This window comes from Hippopotamus amphibius, chromosome 12 (genome assembly GCF_030028045.1).
Source record: "Hippopotamus amphibius kiboko isolate mHipAmp2 chromosome 12, mHipAmp2.hap2, whole genome shotgun sequence".
Lineage (NCBI taxonomy): Eukaryota > Metazoa > Chordata > Mammalia > Artiodactyla > Hippopotamidae > Hippopotamus > Hippopotamus amphibius.
Window position 1 is genome coordinate 35,413,879 of NC_080197.1, and position 17,368 is coordinate 35,431,246.

General features: G+C 45.4%; 1 protein-coding gene across 1 annotated transcript in view; it reads left to right on the forward strand.

Annotated features, from left to right (window-relative positions):
- CFAP61 (cilia and flagella associated protein 61) overlaps window positions 1-17,368 on the forward strand; it is a 242,434-nt gene that overhangs the window by 158,745 nt on the left and 66,321 nt on the right. Inside the window, exons 19-20 of the mRNA XM_057703248.1 lie at window positions 2,000-2,168; window positions 11,463-11,637. Coding sequence (XP_057559231.1) covers window positions 2,000-2,168; window positions 11,463-11,637 — 344 coding nt within the window. The remainder of the gene's footprint in view (window positions 1-1,999; window positions 2,169-11,462; window positions 11,638-17,368) is intronic.

The following is a 17,368-nucleotide window of genomic DNA, read 5'->3' on the forward strand; positions in this document are numbered from 1 at the left end:
AAAATCTTAATGCTCATTAAGTCTGCCTAGGAAATAATTTTGGAGAAGTATCACTTACAGTCTCCAATATCTAGTTTCACCTACCTGATGGGTACATTAAAGAAGGTCCAGAATGGATTCTAATATCCAAAACTGATAGGCATCACCTACACACAGTGATATTCTAAACTGAGAAATGTCATTCCGTGTGGTCACAGGCTGTAAAAGCAATTCTTCAGTGCCTTCCTAAGGTCGCTAAAACCCTGAGTGTTCCTGAGTGCCAGTTCCCACTGGACAGAGCTTTGGATTTTAGCTCTGAAGTATGCACTCTGAAATTATCAACACCGCCGGTCTACTGTCATTAGAAATAACATCGTCTTAGCCTTCCTCAGATTTCCCCTGAGAACTGTCATCTTTGAGCAAATCCTCACATGACAAATCCCTGTGCATTAACTATATTTAATTCTGCCTTATCTTGGACGGCTGACAGTACCGCTCCTGTTAGGAACAGATTGTGTCCCAGGTAAGAACAGTCCCTCGTGGGTCTCTCACGAATGTATGAAATCAATGAAGCCCCCTGTTTTCCTGTAAAGCTACCAAAATGGCATTTTAAAAGAGAATTTCATCTCACTGTCTGTTATTTTCCCGTGGCAGGTCAGCCCCCGATTTTCTTTTCTCATTAGGAAGAAATTTTCTTGTTTTTAAGTGTCGTCGCGTGGAGAGGTACAAAGCCCAGGCGCCGTTCTCTTTCACAGGCCCTGTAACAGGGTCTAATGTGCATCCATTACCAAGATTCTTTTTGTGTGGTGAGAGCAGACTCATGTGTGGATCAAAAAGAAAAGATGTTCTCCCATTACCACTTCAGAATCCTGTTTGCCTCCAAGGCGAGTAAACAGGATTGTGTATCATTAACATTATTTGGAATAATACCCTTCACACATGCATCTCACTTGACAAGGCAGCGTCTCGTACATTCTCGTATCCATCCCCTACGATGCCCGAGGCATGTGAGGGGCGGTCGTTATCCCCTGCTGAGAGGTGAGGAAACTGAAGTTCTGAAAAGGGGTGCAGAGTCCCAGGGTCCAACTTCATGGGCAACAGAGCAGGGACACAGACCCTGGCACTGGGCAGCCTAGAAGGAAACACTCTCACCATGCTGCTGCCCTACACTCTCGGTCTTCAGAACTGGGTTATTAAAACATCATGTACACGAGGTCAAACCTTCCAGAAAATTCTGGAAACAACCCTCCCAGAACTCTAAATAAACCCAAAGCCACAGGAAATCCACTTTTCTCCCATTTCAGTAATGTGTTCACCCTCGAGTAGAACCCAGAGAACAAAACCCACCCACCCTGGACCTGCTCTTGTGGAAGCCACGGTTCCCATAAGCCACCTTCGCCCTGAGGAGTGAGTCCCCAGAGTCCCCAGGGATTGTACTGGATGCAAACATAATTCCCTAATTTTCTCTAAGTAAAAATGCGTTTTGTTATTTTGGCACAAATCCATACACTAATTCTAAGAATGAGTCATTTATTGAAAAGCCTTAGCAAATAGGCAGGATTCTCAAGATTCTGGACCTTGGCTCCTGCCTTTGGGAATCCTCACATGTCACTGTCTTCATCCTCATTCACTCTGAGTCTGTGGTCAGTATGACAGCTGTCAATATGACCGTTCAACAGCTAAAGTAAATTTACACCTGCCATGAAATGGAAGCAAGAGTATATAGGAATGATCTCACACGCGTGCACACACACACACAGACACACAGACACACACACACACACACACCCATTGTGGACTGGCCTACCCCAGGCGGAACAGTTTAGCTTTAATGGGAAGATGTCAATTTGCAGCTCAGTGTCTCCTAAGGGCAAATCTCCTAGCTAGCCCGTGTCCTGGTAAACTCCCAGCAAGAGCACAGGCTCGGCCCACCAGGGAACTTGAACCAGCTCACCAGATGTCTAATTAATGCCCGCTGTCAGCTGCTCAAATGTCACTGACGGAGCCTCTCTCTCTGCAGCCACTGTTATAATGACAAAGATCACGCGTTGATGTCGCTGTGCTCCTGGGTCAATGTGGTGGTTGGTAAAATGACTGCTATAGACCGAGCAGCCAAGCAGGTCATCGTCTCCGGAGAAGAACTCGTGCTCTACGACCACCTCATCCTCTGCACCGGACTGCAGTACCAGGTGAGTCCTTGGGGATGGCGGGTCACATGCTGACTGGGCCCATGTCTCGGGGTCAAGAGCGTGCCTCCCACCCGCACACGTGACCGGAATTGGGTCCAAAACCCTCCTGGAAACCCATTGCAAGAAAAACATTCTGCCCAAGGATGAGAATCACAGCAAGTTGGAGAAATGTCATCCTTGAAGCTGTTGTCCAAAATTCTAACACGTACTGCACACCAGAGCGGAATCCACATGCAGCCCAGCGTGCATTTGTGAAAAATTAATTTATGCCTCAAGAGGCTAACATTTAGCAATGGTGATGGGCTTGTGGGAAAGTGTTTCAAATGTGCGCACCTTCTGTCACCCTATTTTATTTGGTCTCTGGCTACAAAGCTAGGAAGTGTGACTGGTTGCCTACCTGGTGACCGTGCTTTCCACCTTGCTTCAAGCCTCAAAGCACAGTGGAGGAAAGTGTTGCAGGATGTGACCGAAGCTGAATTTGAACATTCTCACTTTGCAACGCAGGAGCATTTCATGCAGAAATGCCACAGAAATAGGGCATCTCTTTGATGAAAAGAGATGTAGGTGGTGGAGTCTTTACATTTTCTCCCAGGAACTGGATAGGCCTCCAAGTTGGGTTTGTTTGGAGTTATACCCTTCTCACCCCCCAGGCACTGGTCATGTTTATCTGGTCCTGTCCTAGACCATCTTGGGGATGCACTCAGGCCTGCTTTCCACAGCCAGCCAGGGGAGGCCCGCGTGGTGGGGACATGTTGCTGAGCAACTGCACGCATCACCATCTTCGGGCGCCGAGCCTCGGGCTACCTGTTGAGAGCACCTGGGGGCACTTTCGAAATAAACCCAGGCCAGGGCCTCACCCCCAGAGGCTCTGTTTTAATTATTCTGGGGTGGATGGGGCCCAGTCATCAGTTTTTTTTGACGCTCCCAGGTGACTCTAAGCTAAGGCTGAGAATCACAGACTTGAACTTTCTCTACCTAGAACCTCATCTGTAGGTTAAAGCAGCACTTCTCAGACTGCCCTTGCACACACATCCCTGTGCGTCTCATTAAAATGCAGACACTGAGCAGGGGATGGGGTGGGGGCCATGGCTGATACCTCAGTTCTGACACGTTTCCAGGCGAGGCCAAGGCCGCTAGTGAGGGGACCCCCTAAGGACCCAGCTTGGATCAGCCTCTGAGTGATTTCTTTTCTTTCTTCCTCTTCCTCCTCCCCTTCTTCCTCTTCTCCTTCTTCTTCTTCTTTTAGAGAGATCCAGTTCTCAAAGTGTAGAATAGGATTTTTTTTCCTCCTGGATAAAGGATAAAAATAAACTGGATACGTAAGTATTCCTCTTTTCCAAACGTGAAACCAGAAGAAAACACCCCGCTGTCCCCCTTCACCTGCCCCTCCGAGTTCCCGCTGCTGCCTGAGACCATGGACTTGGGAAAATGTGAGAGGAAGGCCCAGCCAGCCATCCAGAGACTCCGGCGCTTGCCATGTGTGCCCAGCTGCCCCTGCGGCTTTAGTCTGTGGCGCAGGAAGCTCCTGCCCTTTTTGCAACAGGAAACATGAAATGAAGAAGTGACAGAGTTCCAATTTAATTTTTCCACAAGAACATAAAAATGAAAGGTACATAGACTGATATCAAAAAGGCAGCTGAATTCACCGGGAGCTTCCAGCTCTTATTTTTTTCACTATGTCCTTCTTCTCCACTCTCACACAGTTTTGTCACAATTTTGTGATTAAAAAAAAAAATACTAACAAATTAAAATGGTGAAAATAAGCAAGAAGACTATCGGCTATAAAATATAATTGTAAATCTTGACCTCTAATCTGACCCGTAAATGGCATGTATCAGTCTAAAATATCATTTTTGATATTGAAATCCATAGCACTTCTTTTTAGATCAGAAAATCCAGGGACTTCCCTGGTGGTCCAGTGGTTAAGACTCAACACTTCCACTGCAGAGGGCACGGGTTGATCCCTGGTTGGAGAACTAACATCCCGGAAGTCATGTGGAGCAGCCAAAAAAACCTCAAAAAATAACAAACAAAAAAATAAAATGAAATAAATAAATAATTTTTAAAAATCAGAAAATTCATGCATAAGGTACAACGTGCTGTAGGGCTGCATGTGAGGAGGGCTGGCCTCTACTTCTAAGCCCTCTCTCCAGGGTCAACCATTTGGAGGTATTTCTGTTGTTCGTTCTTCACTGGTTACCCCCAGAACTCCAAATAATGTGTTTATAGATGTTTTCACCTTGATCAGTAAACTTCTGACATTATCTATGACCTTTCCATTTTAGAAGATGAAGGTTTTTCTGGCTCATGTCCAGTGCCCTCTAAGCCCCTCCCCGCTCCACATATGGATTTCATTCTTTTTATTGATGAGCACACACTGGTCCTGAAAAGCTGTCTGCGAGAGCTTGCAACCCAGGTCCCCAAGCCCTCTCTGTGGCTTGTGGAACATTGTGTAGAGACAGAGAGATACCTGCCCCACACCTGGGTGTGGGTCATCTCAAAAAGAGGAAGGATAAAAATGTGTCAGCCTGAAGTCAGATGGGTCAGCACTGGCCATGAGAAAACCATGGCTGGGACTCCCACGGGGCAGCACTCGGGGGAAGCCAGCAGGCAGGGCGAGAGTGTGCAGCCAGGTGAAGGCGAGCGGGATGTGAGTTCTGGTGAGCTGGACGTGGTCAGCAATGGCCGTGGTCTCCAAGGAGGCGAGTTACGTCTCAGACAGGGGATAGAAGAGCGTGGTGCCTGGGACAGTGCAGCCCCAGGCAAGAGCCTGCTGCAGAGCGTGGAAGAAGAGCTGTGTGCACCAAGGGGCCGACCCCTTGTCATCTGGCAGCACCCAGCACGCAGAGACCTCACTGCGCTGGGGAGGATTAAGGGGAAAATAACAGCATGAGGTCAAAGGAAAGAGGGTGTTTTAAATCAAGACTACAAATTCCGTGAGGCTTCTCCTATTGGAGCCAACGTCTCCTCCCCTTGAATCTGGGCAGGCTTGGGCCAGCCTTGACTGGCAGAGTCCAAAGGAGGTGACATAGTATGAATTTAAGGCCAGGTCAAGGGCTGTGCAGCTTCTCCTTGTTTGTGGGAACAGTGGTTTCTGGAGCCTGAGCTGCCACATAAGGAGCCCAGATACCCTATGACCACCATGCTAGAAACGCCGCATGTGAGTTCTCCAGCTGAGGGTTCCAGCTGAGCCCAGGCTCTCAGCCATCCCTGCCAAGGCTCCAGACATGTGAGTGAAGCCATCGTGGACCCTCCAGAGCAGACCATCCACCCACTGAATGTCACCAAGTGACCTCTACCAATAATACGTGGAATCAAAGGATTGCCCAGCCAAGCTCTACCCAAACTTCTGACCACAAAATCATGAAAGGTGATAAAACAGTGGTGGTTTAAACCACTAGGATTTTGTGTGAGTTTGTTGCACAGCAAGAAACAACTGGAACAAAAAGATGACACAGAATAAGAGAAAAGGGAACGACATCTAGAAAAATCAGAGAAAGAACATGCTTTTGAAAATATTCCAAAAGGCAGGAATGGAGGATCTTCTCTGTCTCTCTCTCTCTGTATCTCTCTCTCTGTCTCCATCTCTGTCTCTCTCTGTCTCTCTCTCCAGGACACTGTGTATCATCCTCAGTACAGCCTTTGAAATGGGAGCCGAAGGCATTCGAAGAGCAGAGGCTGAGCTGAGAAGCCTACAGGGTGAGATGAAAAGGGAGATAGAGAGTAAGAAAGGATTGATGTTAAATCCCCATCAAGAGACAAACCTGCTCCTGTACAAGCTGGTGATGTCAGCTGAAGACAAAGCACAAAGCTTCCCTGGAGGGCGGAGGCAAAGGGCAAAAGGATACATTGGGTGCCAGAGACAAGAAGATACGCTAGAGGTGGAGGCCATGCCTGGACAGTGCTTCTTCCAAAGAAGAGGCCCAGACACATGAAATAAAGATACTCTAGAAGAAAACTTTCCTTACCTGAAAACATTGTCCAGTTGACCACATTCCAGGCAAAATCAAAGAAGAATTTTCTCAGCTAGTTACATTCTGATGAAATTTTGGCTCTGTGAGAATGATAGGGAAAATAATGAACAAACTTCAAGAGAAAAATAACAGATTACCAACCCCTAGCTCCCCCCCCCCCCCACAAAAGAACAAAAATAAGGCAAGCATCAAAAAATTACTTCTCCAGTCTTCCATGGTTTAAGAAAATGAAACTGGCCACTCAGGATTTTGAAGATAATGGGCAATTCAATGATCACATGCCCACCTAAGTGTCTTCTATTGGAGGATGGCAAAAGATGTTCTTTATGGGCCACGCTTGAGAAAGAGGATCTTCTATGGCCTTTAATTCGCACTCTGGATAACAGAGACAGAAAAGAAAATTTCATGGTAGTATAAAAGGACATGCAGCAAGCACCACAAACAATTTAAAAGGTTATCCAAATTATTTTTAGAAATCTGAGAATATGAATCTTAAAGTAATCTAATCAAAACCGAGTTATTGAAAATAGAGAGAGAGGTGGCCAGAGAGGAATGTGCAGTATCTTAAATGGGGAAACAAAAGGCAATGTTTCAGTCTTGACTCTTATGTTTAGAGGAAATAAGGTTGTAAAGAATGCTTTTGAGCAGCCTAAGTAAATTCACCTTCCAAAAACCAGAGAAAATACAATGGAAGAAGACATCCTTCACGTAACCAGATGCAAGAAAAGAAAGAAAAGTAGCCATGATGCTTACACGTGAAAACATGAACCAGAATGGCATAAGGGAAAAAAAACCCAATGTTTATATCAGTGAGTGTTGTGGTTTTAAACTGCTACATTACAAGACCAGGGATCTGTTTTTACAGGGACGTCAAAATACAAGAGGAATACAAAAACCAACCACCCAGAGTTTAAGAGTGAAAAGACAGTTACGGGGCACCAGCAAAAGGTGTCAAGCGAATTCAAACAGCTGTTAGGATTAGCAGCAGTAGTCACGTCCAGCAAAGCAGAATTAATGGGAGAAATAGAAGCACCGATGCTGACAAAGGGTGAAATCCGTGACCACGATGTGGAGATCATGAGACTGTTACGTGACACAATGTGGTTGTGTCAAAGAATGTGCCACAGGTGGCGCAGTGGTTAAGAATCCGCCTGCCAATGCAGGGGACACACGTTCGATCCCTGGTCCAGGAAGATCCCACATGCTGTGGAGCAACTAAGCGCGTGCACCACAACTACGGAACCTGAGCTCTAGAGCCCGTGAGCCACAACTAGAGAAAGCCTGTGGGCAGCAATGAAGACCCAATAGAGCCAAGAAAAAAAAGAATGTATCGCAGAACAGGAAACAGAAATGCACCTGCAGTGTGCCATGTGTTTCTTGGAGTCACATGTAAGGGAGGAACAAGCTGAAGCACCTTCAGGGACACGCAGTCACCCCAGATGTTTAGCCAGAGGGATGAAGACTCCGATGACTGAGGGTTTTCGACTCGGACGTGTGGCCCAAGAAGCAGATAATGACAGACACCAGAGGCCATGGGGCTGCAGTGGGCATCCACCCTAAGAAGCAACCTCCTAAGGGTCAGAGCCTCTGCCAGGAGGGACTGTCCGACCCCAGGGTCAGTGGGCAGTGGGCAGGAGAGGTTGGAGCACCTGACCCAGGTTGAGCGCTGGCCTCCCACCACACCTGTGCTCACTGATGTCACCCTTGTGGTAACACCCTGAGGCCCCTGCCACTCCCACCCCCATTTCACAGGTGAGGGAACCGAGCTGTAGTGAGGCTGAGGTCCAAGGTCAGACAGGACAACTTGTCCAAGGTCACACAAGGGTGGTGGCCTGGGGGCTAGGGTTTGAGCCCAGGTGGTCTGGCTCCATTTCTTCACCTATGTCTGTCTCTCTCCTCTCTCCTTTTCCCATGTCTCCCCATTCCCTCTTCCTTCCCTCCTGCCCTCTCCCATACATGTGGTGCAGAGGTTACACTGGATGGCTTTTAAAAGTCTTCACAACTCACAAATTCTAGAACTTACTGTTTATAGCTAGAATCAAATAAACAGTTTTTGTTTTGTTTTGTTTTCTCTCGTTAAAAATATCTGTAGAAAAGCAACCTCAGTTCTGGTAAGGTGGCTTCCTGGTGTCATCAGAAACCCAGGCCCTCTGTCATTTGTTCTTCCATCTTTAGAATGTAGTTCCCATCCTCAGCATCTTGTGGTGGCTGCTGTGGTTCCAGCCATTTCATGTGCAAGAAGCAGGAAGCAGGAAGGACTTGAGCAAAATGACTTTTCAAGTTGCCCTCCCTGCCCCCGCCCTGCCCCCGAAAGGACTCCTGCTTATCTCTCTTGACCTCTCAAGTCCTGAGTTGGGAAATGTTCCAACCAGGCATATGCCCCAGGAGTCCGTTACTGAGAAAGAAAGGGAGACAGGATATTGGGTAAGCCACCAGCATCCCCTGCTGCCGTGTTGACTTGCCAAGGAGAACGTGACCAAGGGGCTCCCACCAGCAGGTGATGCTCAGTGTAGAGTCACCTGGAATGATTGAAAAATTGTCTGCTTCTCTCCACTCACCAGTTAGTGCCAGTTTAGTGGTGGCAGAGAACACTCCAGTTTGGGGAGCCAGCACTGATGGTGTGTCTTCAGTAAATGTACCCAAGCCCTCCTATTAAACTTTACTCACTCCTGTCACTGATGATATAATATGATTTTTCCTCATAGATCCTTTTTGATTTCTGCTAAACTCTGTGAAGGACAAATTAATTAGCTTTGGGATTTAAAATCCTAGCTCCAGTTTTGCCTATTTTGTAGAGTGCCACTGTGTGAATATGAAAATATATTATCCCTTTAATTTCTCTAATTCTTTATAGCTAAAAATGTGCAAAAACAATCCCCCCCCCCGATAAGTGCCCATATATTCTCCATATAATGGGAGAATTATTTGAATTATCAGAATGAGTTACCTTTCAGGATCCTAGCAAATTAATTTTCATTTTTGACCTTCTTCCCCCCACCCCCTTCCTTGTTTTTTCATCTGATCACCCAGTATTTGGAATGATAAGTCATTGAAAGTTTTATAAATCCAATGGCTCTCAATTTGTTCTTCAACCCTGCCTTTTCCTGCTAAGGATTTTTCCTGACTTGTGAAAGCATGATTTACTAAACTGGTTTAACATTACCCTGATTTCGTTTTCTCTTATACTGCGATGCTCGTCGTAGTTCTGGTAGAGTTTAAACCTCCAAAGTGCAGTATTCAGTATTGTGCACGTTAAACCATTCACGAGAGCCCTGGGTGGACTGCTTTGTGACAACCATTACTCCACTAATGCCAAAATTTCGGTGTGATATTGCTAAATAAATCAAGTTTCTAATAAGAGACTTCCTCCACAATTGTAGTTGTAGTAAATGAACACTATTACTGGGTTGCTCCTTTTTACTAAACACCATTTTCCTGCAGCCTCTTCATGGAGAAAGGACATCCAGCTTTAAAAATTGATTCTGATCTTTCGTTTTTTGTTTTAGTCCCGCCTGAAATTGAATTGTAATACATCACAGCCACGTGCCAAGGCTTTACCATTTCTCTTGAGGCAGGGTACACCGGGAAAGTTTCCTAAATGTCATCTGGGGTTTAGTGAAGCCCCATGTGTTCCGGCACCAGCCGGCATTCACATCCCCCAGCACAGCAGGCACTGCCCGGGTTGTCAGGGAGGAGGCACCTCCTCGGAGCCCGTGTTAGTCTCTGCTGCCAGTGAGTGTTTTGCCCTTCGCAGCTGTAGAAGGAGTCCGGCCTCATGCCCTCAGCCCTCACACCACTAGTGGTGCGGGGCCTCTAACAGCAGCCGAGCTGCCTGGGCAGCCTGCCCTGGGTCCCGGCCTCATTATCTCCCGGAATCTGCACGTGGCCGCCAAATGAACCTGCGGAGGGGGCGCAGTGTGGGGGCCACTGGGCACACCTGCCTCACTGTGCCTCTTGACTTGGCTTCCACAATGGTGTCTGATTGTTTGATTTTAATTTGAACCAAAGTAATTAACAAATCAGGAGTCTGCATTTAAAACTCAAGTATCTAGCATTTCTTGAGAGATCAGATCTGGCCACCCTGAACCCCTACTCTACCCTGGCAATGACTAGACGGACTTGAGTCACGGCTGAACACGCTGGCCAGGGCCTGGGCACCCAGCTTGTCACAGCATCCTGGACAACGAGACAAGAGCCGGCCACCATCTGTTATTGTGTTCGCGCTCTTGCTTTCCCTACAGCAGAGGAAAGTGTCTGTCTTCACTCATGTCTGTGTCAAAAGCGAGGGAACAGGCGTTAAACTGGGAGTGCTCTGTGTTGGGGGCAGGGGGGTGGAGATACTTCTTTGACAAAGTGAAATATAATCCTGTAATTTCCACAAGTAAGCAGTAGCCCACTTCCCTCGTTTTGTGCCTCAACTCTCTATGCACTTGAGTTTCAATCCCTGATATAATCGCTTCTGTGCACATTGTTTTCACACAAAACGGCCACATCAAATGCAGTTGCCCGTGCGCTTCCGTGGCCCTGCCCCTCCTCTGGGCACAGGCCGATCCTGGCTTCCCTCCCCTTGACCCTGCCCAGGCCTCTGTGACGACCTCCATGACTGAATGTGGAAGGAGAGGCCCTGCTGGTCTCCCAGGACCAGCTTAGAGAAGACCGTGGAGCTGTCTGGACCGCTGCCCTCTCCCAGGACACACACCCTGGAACCCAGCCCCCCAGTGCCCAGCCGTGAGGAAGCTCAGGCCACGGGGAGAGGCCCCACGTGGTGTCCCAGCTGACAGCCCCAGCTGGGACCCAGCTCACAGCCAGCATCAACCCCTAGACATAGAGTGATGACTTGTCATCTTTTCAAATACCCACCATGTTTTCTTGGGGAAAGAAAAAGGATTGAGAGAGTTTATCTTAAGGTGATTCCAGCCCCCAGCCATCAAGTCACCACCCCTAGCTTTCAGGTCTTCCCAGCTAAGGCCTCCAACATGGCTGAACAAACTGTCCCCCGCCTTTCCCTGGCTGAATGACTGACGGAATCTGTGAGCCTACCGAATGGGGGTTTTGCACTGCTGAGCTTTGGAATAACTTGTTACACAGCATCAGATGACCAGAGCAGCTCCTTCTGAGAATTAGCTCCAAGTGGTCATTTCACTCATGTGGTTTTTTTTTTTTCAATTAAGACCTGATTATACGTGGGGACAGAAAAAGGCACACCTGTACAGGGCATTGCTTTCTTTATTTTCATTGATTAATCAATCAGTGAATTAATTACTAGTGAGCGCTTCACCTGTTACCACTGAAATAAGCATCTCTCTGTAATGTATCTCAGGTCCCATGCCCTACAGGGGCCGATATTAGTCAACACCCAACAAACAGAGAAGTTCCGAACTGCAGTCTGCGGCGATACACTGGTCCTGTTCCCTGCAATCATTTCACCCTCAATGATGAAGAAGATTGCTTGAAGGCCCTGACTTGGATCAGGAACAACTCCATCACTGCAGAAGGTAAGGATGCTGGTAACTGTGCATCTTTTCAGAACAGCGTTTTATTTTTATAATGAGTCTTATTCTTCATCTAGTTCCAGTATATAATTAGTGCCTAATGAATTCCAACCAAATCATTCATCTGTCATGCTTTGTTTTCCAGATTAATTTACAACTTGTTGTCATTTTTGGATACCCAGCATGTTTGCTGGGGGAAAGAAAAAGGCTTGAGATAGTTTAATTATCTATAATTATTTTATTACACAAAATGAATATCTGAAGAGCAAAGCATGGCTAAAATCATTAACTAATTAAAGAATAATTTAATAAGCAAACATGTTTAGCAATTATATGGAAAATATGTCTCCTTTTGTGAAGCTGAAAAGACCTCAGAAGAAAAAGGAAGGTCTGAGAGGGAAGGGTTCTTTTCTCTCACAACCCATTGTTCTCCTTCATGGCCTGCACAGTCCTTCCCACAAATGCACATATTTGAGTTGCCTGCCTCTTTCTGAATCCAAATGAGAGAGTAAAACATTTGTACAAATGCCTCTGCCACTCAGAAGTGTTTTCTCAAGCATCTTCCTCTGTTCTACTTGGGTTAATGGAAATTGTTTGACTAGTAAAATAACCAGAACAGGGCCTGGCTGCCTATTAATTGAAGCCTGGAAGTCAAGTCTTAAAGATGACTTACTGCAGCCCCTTCCTTTTACCGAAAGCGCAGGAAGGACCAGGGACTTGGTTGGGTTATACAACCACCTGTCAGGCCGGGCTTCTCACCCAGACCTTCGAGTCAGTGCAGGGATGGAAAAATCACTAAGTGACTGGAGTGTGGGGATCAGTACATAAAATTAAATATATTAGTTTGTTGAATGTATTTGTTTAAATATAATTTCATTATGTTAGTTAATATGATTAATATATTAAAATTAAATATAGTTTCTTCTGATTTTGGGTGGAAGATTTAGGTGTTAGTTAACTTTCTGTCAAGTTCCTACGTTTACTTCATTAAAAACCAAAAATAGGTATCAAAGGACATTTAATACATTGCTGAACTCAATTTGTTAGTACTTATAGGCTATTTGAGTCTAAATTCATGAGTGAGATTGGCCTGTTTTCTGTTTTATGCTTTACTTGTCAAGTTTTTGGAATCAAGGGTGTGCTAGTCTCACAGAGCGTTTTTGGGAAGCTTTCCATGTTTTTTGGGTGTCAGAAATAACTTGTATAACCTAAAAGTTGGACAGGATTCACCCATAAAACCAACTGGGTCTGGAACCTTTGGGCAGAGGTGGGATATATAGATATACACTGGGGACCCAGAATAAAAACTTGTCAAAGTATTCTAATATTTGCATGAAAACTCAGTATTATTTTTAGTTTTGCATCTGTATGTGTTTAAATCTATTTCAATATCTTAGTCATTCCTTAATCACTGCCTATGACCTAAGTACACTTGGGAAATTCTCTGATCTGGGGGGTGAGCAAACTTTTACTGTAATGGGCCAGATAGTAAAAATTTTAGACTTTGCAGGCCATATGGTCTCTGTCCCAGCTACCCAACTCTGCCACTGTAGCAACAAAGCAGCCACAAACAATATGTCAATGAATGGGCATGGCTGTGTTCCAATAAAACTTTATTTACAAAAATAGGGGATGAATCATAATTTGCAGAACCCTGCTTTTATCCATACAATTTGAGACAAATCATTACCATTTCTTCAAGTCCAGGCCTCAAAATATAATTTAAGCTTGCTGAAAGCACAAAAGCCAATGATTCAATACAAAACATACAGTATGTCTTAGGACTGTGCCCAGTCCTGTTATAATGCAGTGTTTTAATCAAACTGTTGGCTGTTTTGAATGTTAGGATTCGGGAACCTTTTGATGAAGAAAAGGGCCTTTGAACCTGGCAATGCAAGTTCTTAAGGTTGAATGCTTATGACAGAGAACTTAGAAATCTCAAAGCAAGAAGCTCTTGGTTTTCAGATGGGGGAAGAGTGTGTGCTATCGTGTTGCCTTGACTAGTGGTTAAAGATGGTGACACTCTGGTGCCCACTTAAAGGGAAATAAATGCTTTTGCAAGATTTAAGAATCTCCCACTAGCCATTGCATAAAACCCCTGCATGCCTGCCTTTGTCCACTGAATGGCCAGATTAGGGAGTTTGTAGACATGAGTTTCTTGTCCTAAAAGTAGGCTGTTTTCCCCAGGTCCGGTGCTTAATGACACCCCTAGGGCATCTTCCAGGTAGGTGGTCTGAATACTCAGATGCTGGGCCCAGGCTCTGGAAGGCATCTGAGAAACAAACCCAGCCAAGTTCATTCAGCTTAGGGTAGGAATCCTTTTCAAATGACTGTAAGAAAAGTTGGAAGGAAAAATGTTAACCTCCTGCCTTGAGGAAGCTCTTTCTCTTTGTAGTTTTTCCATAATTAGAGTCATATTCAGACTTGAATTCAATTAGTCCCATTCCAGATATCTTCCTCACATGGGCTGCTATGAGGATTAAGTGAGATAAATAAGACATTCCATGTCCAGCTCCGGGCAGCGTCTCTTCCATAGTAAGAGTTCAGTCACATGGGCTATCATTAGTTATTGTTACCACCACTACCACTGCGTGCGACAGGGTTGTTTCTCCAGGGTGAAAGTTTCAGCCCCGGCTGCCCTGGTGATGGTGCAGCCACGCACAGTCTCTACACAAAAGATGGGGATCTGTGTACACGAGGTACCAGTCTGGTTGTAGAGAGGCACTGTGGCCTTCATGGGAGCCCTAGAGGCTGTGAGGTTTGGCGAAGGTTTCCCCCCGAAGGGAGGATTTGAGCTCAGCCTTAAAGAAGGGCAGGTTAAGCAAAGGAAGAGAGAGGCTAAGGGAGTTTGATCTGTATCTAAAGACCATGGCCCAACAACTCAGCTGGACAGACTCCGTGAAGGGCAACAGTGGGAGAGGAGGGTGGAGGGGCAAGGGGAGGCTCTCAGGGTCCGGCCAAGTTCAGGTTTAACGGGTTGCTTTTTCAGAGGCTTCGGAACCAGGGGTGATGCTGTGCACAGAACAGCCCTGCAGGAAGGCGAACTGCGCAGAGAGAAAGCCATCTGGGCGGAATGGGTCAGGGTTGGAGGTGGGACGGCCGTGTAGGCGGAGGAAGGCTGGAAGCAGACACCTTTGATCCATTTGGTGGTCCTGCAGGCACAGCCACATCTAGCTGATTTCCAAGTCAGTTATGGGCTGACAGTATTTGAAGCTGGAAACTAGATGTTGGCACTTCATGAAAACGAGGAGCAGGGCTTTGTTCCTGCATCCATTACTGTCACTCCAGCTGTCAGCCCTCGGTTTCTAATAACATCAGAAAGAACATGGACATTTTTCACGATAGTTAGCTTTTGCTCCCTCCGTGCTAATTTCCCTTTTTCTCAATAGTTCAGGGTGGGGTTGGAGGGAGGCAGCTGAGGATAGGGCCCTTCTCCCAAGAGCCTGAGAAAAAACTTCTGTGTCTCACGGGCTGTGATTGGGTCTAATGTCCATCCAGGAATCGCACCCCGAGTCCTGGGAAACTCCAGGCCTAACTTTGAAGTACAGAGCCTCGAGAGGAGGGGCTTGTTGCTGAGGACGGTGGAGGGATTGTTCTAGAAGGACAGAGGGATGCTACATAGCAGAAACAATGGATGGGTTTTTGTTTGTTTTTTGTTTTTTTAACTGGGAGGAGGTTAGCTTTCCTCTAAATTTCTGCCCCTTGAAATGCAGGAGCATTTCCCCCAAATATCACCACAGATCTATCCCCCAAAACATCACTGCTCTCCCCATCCCCCATCTCTGTTTTAACATGCCTTCCTCTGCTTCCAAAGAAGAAACAGTTGTTCTGTGATGGAATTAGTCCAGTCTGAAGGAAACTGTTTTTTTGAGCTCTGGAGTTGGATGGGTTTATAGATGTAAATTATCCTAAACTATTAGAACTGCTCCAGTATCCTGGAAAATAGCTGACATCACTGGCTTTCAGCTGCAAACAAAACCTGAAGAGTTTAACTGGGGGGTTTCAGATAGAACCCAGCAACCTAATACATTACAACAGTTTATGGCATTAATTGAAACTAATTGAGATTCATCTGCTATTACCTCTGTGCTTGCCATGAAAATGAAAAGTAGGATGAAAGTAAAGTACAAAAAATACACCGCCTTAATGGCCCAAAATGGATCAATTATTTTCATCTTTAGCTAAATACAGTTTACTGCCTTATTAAAAGCATGTTTGTAAGAAAAGTATAACATTAAAATTCCAGTGCATGAATCACGGAACAAAGCCTTTGTTATGCTATATCTAATATATTCTTCCCTTTTTATTTGGCAGAACAAAATGGGGCAGGTCAGGCTTGGGTCATAGAAATCTTATGCTTTGACTTATAAAAAGTAAAAAAAGTATTCTCTGGTCTATTCATGGACATAATATGTTTTTTAAGTGAGTGTTTATTTCATAATTTATTAATATTCTAGGATATCTATTTAAAATTCTGTCATTATCTAGTTACTTCCTAAAGTTAATTACATAGATAAAAGGCCAATTGGAGGAGTTTTTCAGGAACATGTTATATATCCATCTGCAAATATAATGCAATGGTGTGAGCACTGGTTCTGAAATGAGACTTGGCAAGTCAGTCCTGCTGAACTATCTACTGCTGTGTGGCCTGGAGCTCGTTACTCAACCTCTGTCCTCAGTTTTCTGGAGAGCATAATAAAACTTTTCAAATGGGCCTGCTCTGGTCATACATAATCCCTGTTTTTTGTTGAAGTGGAAAAGGAACTATAATTCATTAAAACACAAAGGAGTATGTAAATATACATACATAGAAATAGTTTTAAATATATCAATTATAAAATGTAGTATATATTTCTTGTTTTCTCTGGTCTTAAAAATACAATAGCTATGAAGAAAAATTCTTATTAATAGCTGCATGCATAATTCCTGAATTTGTTTCTTATCCTCTTGAGACGTGATTTCCCGGCCAGAATGTCAGATCAGAAACTCTTCCCTTTTCTTCTTTCCAAGCGATAGTTTTCTTCCGGGAGAATCCTTCTTCTTTATGTCTTGTGTGTGCTTGCCTTATTTTGGTGGTCACACAATCAAAGTTGCTGGTGTATTCATTTACACTTTCAGCAAGAGTGTATCAGAAAGCAAAAACATCACCTATACATTCATGCCAACATTTCAAACTGCTGGTCTTAGTGCTTTTGCAGCCTGAGGTGGAGAAGTGACAGCTTGCCTATCAGGTGGTATCAGGAATCATCCCCTCTTCCTCCCCAGCTGGGCTGAAGCTCCCTTGCACATTCGGTCCCAAAAGTCGCTGCAGGGGAGCGTGAGAGAAACACTGAGTGCTCCTTCCCGCCAACTTTCATTTCAGGAGCTTGCACAGGGTCGTCTTTTTATCACTGTGCCCTGCTTGTACTCCACCTCCCAATTCAGCTCTGTAATCTCAGTAATACATAATTTATGCCCTAAAAGGAGCAACAAAGATTGGCCTCCCATGAAAACTGCTATGGTTATATTCCATTGCCCCTTATTGAAAATCCAGCCAGACCGTGCTAACCATCAGTTATCATTTGCCATTTCAACCAAGGGCCGCCCACTGCTTCCCCTCTGTCACTCATCAGGTCAAGTGCAAAGACTGATTGTTTCTTATCTGTTAAATAAACTGAGCTGCAAAGAAGACAGTGACCGGATCTCTTAGCATAAAACTGATATCCGGGGAAATCCTCAGCTTTTCCACTCTTTT